The sequence below is a fragment of the Gossypium hirsutum genome, chromosome A10, assembly GCF_007990345.1.
Source record: "Gossypium hirsutum isolate 1008001.06 chromosome A10, Gossypium_hirsutum_v2.1, whole genome shotgun sequence".
NCBI lineage: Eukaryota > Viridiplantae > Streptophyta > Magnoliopsida > Malvales > Malvaceae > Gossypium > Gossypium hirsutum.
Genome location: NC_053433.1, coordinates 3,395,388 through 3,403,798, shown reverse-complemented (window position 1 = coordinate 3,403,798; position 8,411 = coordinate 3,395,388). Strand labels below are relative to the sequence as shown.

At 33.0% G+C, this 8,411-nt stretch overlaps 2 protein-coding genes across 2 annotated transcripts; one reads left to right on the top strand and one right to left on the bottom strand.

Moving 5' to 3' along the window:
* Positions 1 to 2,165: 2,165 nt before the first annotated feature.
* Positions 2,166 to 3,142, bottom strand: LOC107924994 (uncharacterized). Its single transcript, XM_016855567.2, has one exon. It carries the CDS (start codon positions 2,944 to 2,946, stop codon positions 2,431 to 2,433), a length of 516 nt encoding a protein of 171 aa, XP_016711056.2. The 5' UTR covers positions 2,947 to 3,142; the 3' UTR covers positions 2,166 to 2,430.
* A 2,036-nt stretch (positions 3,143 to 5,178) lies between these two features.
* Positions 5,179 to 6,529, top strand: LOC107925262 (peroxisome biogenesis protein 7). The gene has a single exon (NM_001327249.2). It carries the CDS (start codon positions 5,284 to 5,286, stop codon positions 6,235 to 6,237), a length of 954 nt encoding a protein of 317 aa, NP_001314178.2. The 5' UTR covers positions 5,179 to 5,283; the 3' UTR covers positions 6,238 to 6,529.
* The last annotated feature ends 1,882 nt before the right edge of the window (positions 6,530 to 8,411 follow it).

The following is an 8,411-nucleotide window of genomic DNA, read 5'->3' as shown; positions in this document are numbered from 1 at the left end:
TCTCTTATCGTAAGTGTTCTCTAAAAACGTAAATGACTAGCTATGAAATGTGCTCCATTTTTATGAGCGAGGATTAAACCCTCGACCACATAGTTAAGGGATGAGGTGAACAATTATCACACAATATCTCATAATTGAGATAAAACCTTTATAACAAATGTGTTTATTAAAATTCAAACATGTGTTTTATGCTTGGACTTTAACAATAGATAGTGGTACTTTAACAATAGATTTAGGTAATTTTAGTTGGAAATAACTTATATTAGTATGATCCTAAAAAATATAGTTTTTAGGTACCAATAAAATAATGTCCCATCATCAATTTTTAAAGACATACAAATATTATTCTACACTCAATCACATACAATATCATCTCTATTATAATTTAACTTTAATTAAAAAAATAAATTTTGAGAGAAAATGTTAAAACTATATGCCAGAAAAAAAAAGCATAACCATTTTTAAAATGTTTAAATCAATAATTAAAAAAATAATAAAAATATTAAACAATTTAATTAAAGTTAAATTAAGTTAGAGAAAATATTAAATATGAATAAATGTATAATAAAATTTCTACATTTTTAAAAGTTGATAATGTGACATTTTATTATTGGTGCCTAAAATTATATATTTTAAGATTATTCTGATATAATTTATTTCCATTTTATTTTATGTCTTCTTTACTTTAAAATGTATATAAACAAAATAAAAAATATATTTTAAGTTTATTAAGACTTTTCATTGCACCTTTAAACAAAAGATAAAATTTTCACTCAGTTCAATTTTAAATTGAATTTTGCCGCTTTGCTTTTTGTATAATTAAAGTATGAAACTAAAGTTTGATTTTTTATTAAATTTTAGTATTTAAAATTAAGTTATATTTAATTTAAAAATAATTAATTTACAGAATATTAAATATTAATATTAACTGTTATTTATATAAGAAAAGTTGAAACTAAAATTAAAAATTTTAATATTATATATAAATATAAATAAAACTCTCATAAAAACAATATCATATGTAATAAAAAATCAATATCATATTATAAAAGAATCAGAGGCGAAGCTAGAAAAATATTTTAGGAGGGGCAGATGAAATTTTAATTTTTTATAGTTTATATCTTTATAATTTGTAAAAGATTAAATCAAATTTTTATAATTTTAGAGAGGCCAAAGTGTAATTTTACCTTTACTAATTTAAAATTTTTAAAAATTTTCAAAAGCCTAAAATGCAATTTTATATTTTAGGGGGACCGGGGCCCATGCCAGCCCTCCTGGCTTCGCCCCTGAAAAGAACACAAATATGAAAAAGTATATAATGAAATTTATTGAATTTTGTTGGAATGGTTTATTTTATTTGAAATAACTAAATAAAAAATATTTTTTGTATATAAAAAATTGACATAAAATTTAATTTGTTTTTACAAAAATCATCAAATATTTAAATTTCTTTAATTTTAAAAATTAATAAAAATACACTTGTGATGTTTAAAAAAAAACAATAGATGCAAGAAATTGATATTATTTGGGGAGATGAGATTGTCTATACAATACCTAAAATTGTTTATAGTCTCTTTGGACCCTTAAATAGGAGAATAATGTACTTCAATGCACTCAAACCTACGATCTCCTACACTGACAATAATATCTATACACTAAATCAATAATATCATAATTAATTTTGAACGAATTTTATATATTATATAAAATTTAAAACCCCACATACTTTTCCCTTGATAGAAATGGGCATGTTAAAAAGTTAATTTATTAATCATTGAAAGAACATGGCCTTAATCATTATCTCCTTTCCGAAAAGATGAAAAGACACTAAGAATTACCCTATCTTCATACCAAATCAAATTATGTGCAAAATGTTATAACACGACTGGTCCAAACTATCAAATATTCCAAAGCTACCATTATTTACCAATCTCATTAAAATCAAAATTTTATTTATTATTTTAAAGCTTTAAACTTCAAAAGAATTGAATTGATACACACATTCAGAGGCGAAATTAAGGAAGTTGGTAAGTTCGATCCTCTAAAATAGAAAATTTACAACTTTCAAGACATTTAGCATTTTAAAATTACACTTGAATTCGAAAATTATGCGATTAGTATAAGAAAGCAATAGTTAAGCTTTGATATTCTTACATTGTATTTGAAAGAATCATCGTGGATTTAGAGCTCAAATAGTTTAGTTCTTACAAATTGCATAGCTATACACAAAACTAATAAAAGGACCAAAAAAAAAAACCAAACAGGAACTTTTCCTGGAACCCTAATGGATGGATGTACTTAACGATTTTTTTTCCATGAATCATATCAAAATATGAAGAAAATTGTAAGTCCCATTTTCCTTATTTATGCTACTAGCAATAATATATCACAGCTTACTTGACGACGACGATGATAAACAGCAAACAACCATCAAATTGGTGTCTCGGAGATACTCTCTAAGTGTGGCCTCCACACCCCAACTCGTCCTCTTCTTCGATCCCTTTGTGTCGACACTTTCTCCGAAAGTATCTCACTTAAATACTGATCCGATTCCAAAAGATTCGCCATTGAAATCGCGTTGGTGTTGCTCATGCTTTGGCTGCTATTGCCGATGCTGCTGTCACTAGTACGATGACCCCTTCTTTTCTTCTTGGTCGTCGTCCGGGTTTTCACCGGTGTCGAAGGGACCGGCATGAGGAAATAAATCTTCCCACGTCGGAGCTCGGCTTCAGGTGGGACGATGACGATTTTCGGAGCCATCCCATCATGGGAAGGAGAGGAAGGTTTCTTGAGGACATGTTTAGGGTAAGCCTTCATGATGTCACCGGCTTTGATATTAGAGCCACTGATTTCTTCAACACGGCCATTGGTGTGTACTATGCGAATCACATCGAGTGCTCCGCATGGAAGAATACAAGAGATGCAGCACCTAATGGTGTTCTTCATGCCCTCTTCTCTAAACTCTCTCTCATAGAGAGATTAAGAAAAAAAAACTTGAAAAAAATTTAATGATGGGTTTATTATATAGTCATAGCTTTTTCATTTTTATGGGTTTTTTTTTTTGGTAAATTGCTTGGGATGAAATCTATGGCATATGAATAATAGCAACTGACTCTGTACTTTTTTGCCTTTTAGATCCCATGATTTAGGGTCCCCATCTTCATTCACTTCACTTAAAGAACAGAAATATTTTTGGGGTTTTTGGTAAGGGTTGCTTATGGGTGACAGATGTTAATGCATTATTGGGAACTTCCAATTAAGCCACAACAATTGAACAAGACCTTCATGTCAAGACATTGTCTATAGGCATGGTTCAATCAATTTATGACACGTGTAGTTTTCAAGCCCAAAAATTTTCCACTTATCTCATCTGTCATATGAGGAGGCTAAGCCTAACTGGCTCCATGCCCAATTGTGTAAAGGGAGGAATCTTATGGTATCTATATAGAGACATCATTTTTCAATATCCCAAGTAAGATCATAGTGGAAAGTTAAAAACAATAGTGTCTTTGTACAGGGCAACCATGAATTTTCTAAAGCTACATCATGACATACCAAGAAAATAATTTTAAAAAAAATAACATCCAACAAATCCCTTAAAGGAGGATATTAAATGGTTTGATTTGATGTGAATAATTTCACTTTCATTTTGGTGGGGCCATAATAATCAAATGATGATAAATGAGTGTGTGACCACATTGAGAATTTAGCATAACAAAACAAGGTCAACAATGATGATATATTCATTGTTTCTTTCTTTTAAGGTTTGAAATATATAGAAAGAGATAGATACATTGAGAATTTGGCATAAGAAAACAAGGTTAACAACGATGATATATATATATCTATATATACAAGGTTAATGGCTTATGTATCATTTGATATATATCTAAGAGTCTTGGCAAAACCCTTTTATTAATGTAAACTAATCAATAGGGATGCTTGTAGCAGCATATAGCTTAGCTTGAGTGAGGCCATCACCACCACCTTTAATATGGGGGTATAGCAGCTGAGAGGGATGGGGGGAGAGCAGGCACCAGCAGCTGGACTGGTCCAGGGTGTGTTTATATATGTCTGGTGGATTTCAAACTAGAAGGAGCAAATGGTTCATTCAGTCATTCTCCGATCCCATTTGTTGTCCATCTCCATTGTTCCCCCACAAATTTTAAAGCAAAGGGGAAGGGGCCCTAACTCCTAAGACAGCTACCTATACAAATTCTTTATATAGAACTGCCCCTACTAACATTAAATTCATATACCTAAAAATCCATTAATTCCTTCACACTATAACACGTTTACTATAAACAATGCACGATAAGTTTTATTATTTCATGCCGGAAGAATTTTTTCTACTAAAGCAAAGCCAATGGAATGCAAGTGCACTAGAAAATTCAAGGCAAAACCTTCATACTAACTAGAGATGTTTTTGAAATAAAAAGTGTTCATCATGTGGCCAGTTTAAAATTTTGCATGGAATGACCATGTAATTAAAAAAATAAATATTCATCCCGCTCCACCACACTTTTGACAAGTGATCAATTGAATTTCAATTACAAATTAAATCAAGTGGAGAGACTAAATTCTTGAATTAAAATTTCAATATGCAAAGAGTACAAATTGAAAGCAGAATTAGACCTAACATGAATAATAAACATAAAAAGATGAATCTCAAAACTGCATATGAACTTTGGTTTAGTGTGCAATGTTATACTTGAATTTTGATTTTATATAGTTTTATACGTAACAATGACATTTTAAATTTATTCAATTTTCATAAACAACCAACATCATGATCAATACGACATCATTTTACGTTTACATATTATATACACAAATACTTATATCTATCTAATATAAAAATAAATTGATATATATATTTTTATTAAAATGTATAAAATTGAACCAAAATCAAAGTTTTATGTAATGAACCAAAATCAAACTTTATGTACCAAACTGCACATTAGATTAACGTTCATGTATAGTTATGTTATTTATCCCTAAACACAAATGAGTAAAAGCCAAATGGCCGAAAGTTTTGGCCCAAACTAAGCCTAACCCGACCAACCAAATTGATACCTAGATATCCGAACTTTTGCCCCAGTGGATCCGGCCCATTTTCTGAATCACCTCTACTTGGGCCCGTACAAAATTTAATCTCTGCTAAAACCGAATCTTCATGGAGCACTGTGGGAATCGAAAATTGGAGCTGCAATTCTGCAACGTCACTCACCTCATCCAAATCCTTGAAAACCCCAATTCCTTTCATTTGATCGTCGATCAACGATGCCCGTTTTCAAAACTCCGTTCAACGGCTACTCCGTTAGGTTCTCACCCTTTTACGAATCCCGTTTAGCCGTAGCCACCGCCCAGAATTTCGGCATATTAGGGAACGGCCGTGTCCACGTCATCGACCTCTCTCCGAACGCCCCTGTCATCAACGAACTCATCGCCTACGACACCGCCGATGGTGTCTACGATGTAGCCTGGTCCGAATCGCATGATTCCGTCCTCGTCGCTGCCGTCGCCGACGGATCTATCAAAGTCTACGACACTGCCCTCCCTCCTCACTCCAACCCTCTCCGCTCCCTCAAAGAACACGCCCGTGAAGTCCACGGTCTCGATTACAACCCAACGCGGCGCGACTCGTTCCTCTCCGCTTCCTGGGACGATTCCGTCAAGCTCTGGACCCTTGACCGCCCTGCTTCCCTTCGCACTTTCCGTGAACACGCGTATTGCGTGTATTCCGTCGCGTGGAACCCTAAACATGCCGACGTTTTCGCCTCGGCGTCCGGTGACTGTACGGTAAGAATCTGGGACGTTAGGGAACCCGGTTCAACGATGATAATCCCGGGTCACGAACACGAAATATTGTCGTGTGATTGGAATAAATATGATGAATGCCTGATTGCTAGTGCAAGTGTAGATAAGAGTATTAAAATTTGGGATGTAAGAAACTATAGGGTCCCGGTTTCGGTCCTTAATGGCCATGGCTATGCTGTCAGGAAAATTAAGTTTTCACCGCATAGGAGGAATTTGATTGTGTCTTGTTCGTATGATATGACCGTTTGTTTGTGGGATTTTATGATAGAAGATGCACTTGTTGGAAGGTATGATCATCATACCGAGTTTGCTGTTGGGGTCGATCTCAGTGTTCTTGTTGATGGGCTTATGGCCAGTACTGGATGGGATGAGCTTGTTTACGTTTGGCAGCAGGGGATGGACCCCAGAGCAGCTTAAAAGGGAAGTTTTTATACCTTCTTTCTATTGTTTCTCTTTGCCCTTTGTGTATTTCATTGTCATATTTCAGATGAGTACTGGAATGGTTTTGGCTTTCCAATAGGTGAATGATATACTTGGAAGGGGATTGGTAATGGGGGACATGATGCTGTTGTTGTAGTTAATTGTAATTTGGTTTGGCCATGACCTGACTTTGCTCAATTGCATTGTGTTCTTGATGAATAAATAACCCTAATTATATCAGATATCAGTCCACCATATATCAATTCTAATAAAAGTGAAGGAGTTTCGATTTTGCTTTTCATTTTTATTCTTTTTCCAGCTTCAAAACTCTATGCTTGACATGTAATCCATGCATTTTAAGGGCTTGCAAGTTGTTATCATTTCTAGCTTCTGTCTGGTTGTGAATATTTTCGCTTATGGTGATAGAAAGCAAGTGCTTCATGTCATGGCTGCAGATAGAGTCTCCTTTGTACAAACTCTACAACCTTGACTTAACTCTTGCATACGAGTCTTTTATAAGCTAGGTAGCAGACTGTATGAGGCTTACAGAGTGCTGATAGTAACGTCTAATGCCTCTATATTCTTGAAGCAATTCATAACTTTTTCTCTTACACTTTAAGTAAATTATATACACAATAATCGAAAGTAGACATTGAATGTCTGCATTTAAGCTTTATTAAATGTATAGAAAGGAGGTGTGAAGCCTGGAGACTGTTTGTTCCCTACGTTAAACTGGTTGCTGCTCAATCCCGGCACCCTCTTCTAGAGGTAGTGGCAGAGCTGTGCGAGACCGTTTCTTACTTTGGTTGAATAAGGTTTTTAAGAAGCCTTCCGCCCTTATTTGTTGCTCTTGGTAGTATCAGTATAGGACGCATTATACAGTTAGCTATTGTACACTGAAATCAAATCGTAGCACCCTTAGATCATTCAAGGAAAGCTATTGCTGATCAATGACTTGATTGTACTTTGAAGGGCTTCAAGAAGAGCCTCAGATAACAGTTAGAAGTTTTAAGTTTTAGGATATATTCTTGTAGATATCATTTTCCTTTTGTTCATTGTTCTTGTAGATATTAGTCAAGGCATTACAGGCCATTATGTTGAATCTTAATTTTGTTTATTGTAATGAAATTTAACATTTGACATGGTTTATAACCCCCAAAAGGCTATTTCCTTTGTTGCTTCAACGGTAGAAGATGCATGAAATCTGTTTTTATTTACTGTTAATGAGTTGCATAGCAGGTTGAAAATCTGGGAGGTTAATATGACAAATAGTGGCAAGCATGACCCCAATTTCCCAAGTGTTAAAAAGATCATGATTCTTATTGATATTGCATGGTTTCCTCCTAAATGCTGTTGTTATTTTGGTGAAATGAAATCAAGTAACGGAACATGGAACATTCTTCTACTCAACTGCAAGATGGGTAAAATCATTAAACTTGGAACATTCACATTCTTGATGGACTTCTTGTGAAATTTCATTTGTTAATTTTGTTGACGTGTTAACGTGATATACACGTGAATTATCATATTATGATATGTTAGTAATTAATTAAATTTTTTAATTTTTTTTATATTATAAAAATGACTAATTTTATATAATTACACATGTTTATAGATGATGTTGAATTTGTGGGAAGTTTGATCTCATCCTTTTGGTTTACTATTTATAAATATTACCCACACCTTCTTTGAGTTTTAATAGTGGATTTGATAGCAAATAGACATCGTAGGCATGTGGTGGTGAGGCCATTGTCTATTCAATTATTTTAGAAGTCAACATAATTAACTTCATATTTTTATATTAAAAGTATTTAACACACTTGATTTTATATAATAAATTATTTTTTTATAATTTCTTATGTTAACAAGTAACGATAACTAATATTAATTTTAATGAAAATATAATTAAAATATTTCATTACAATAAAAAATTACTTAATATATAATAAGCTAATAATTTATATTGACGTCAATGTTTTTAGAAATTGAACCAATGGTCAAATTGGAAATATTAGTAATACTTGAAATCTGCTCTCTAAAAGTTGAGAGGCTGACGGTTAATTTTATTTTCGAAAATCACCATTTGTTTGCTCTACCAGACGGGACCATAAATATTATTTCATTGGTTTAGAATGAGATCAGGAATTAGTTAGGGTACTGGTTCAAAGATA

Excerpts from the sequence above, each read along its gene's own strand:
- LOC107924994 (XM_016855567.2), bottom strand. The coding sequence starts at position 2,946 with ATGAAGAACACCATTAGGTGCTGCATCTCTTGTATTCTTCCATGCGGA.
- LOC107925262 (NM_001327249.2), top strand. The coding sequence starts at position 5,284 with ATGCCCGTTTTCAAAACTCCGTTCAACGGCTACTCCGTTAGGTTCTCA.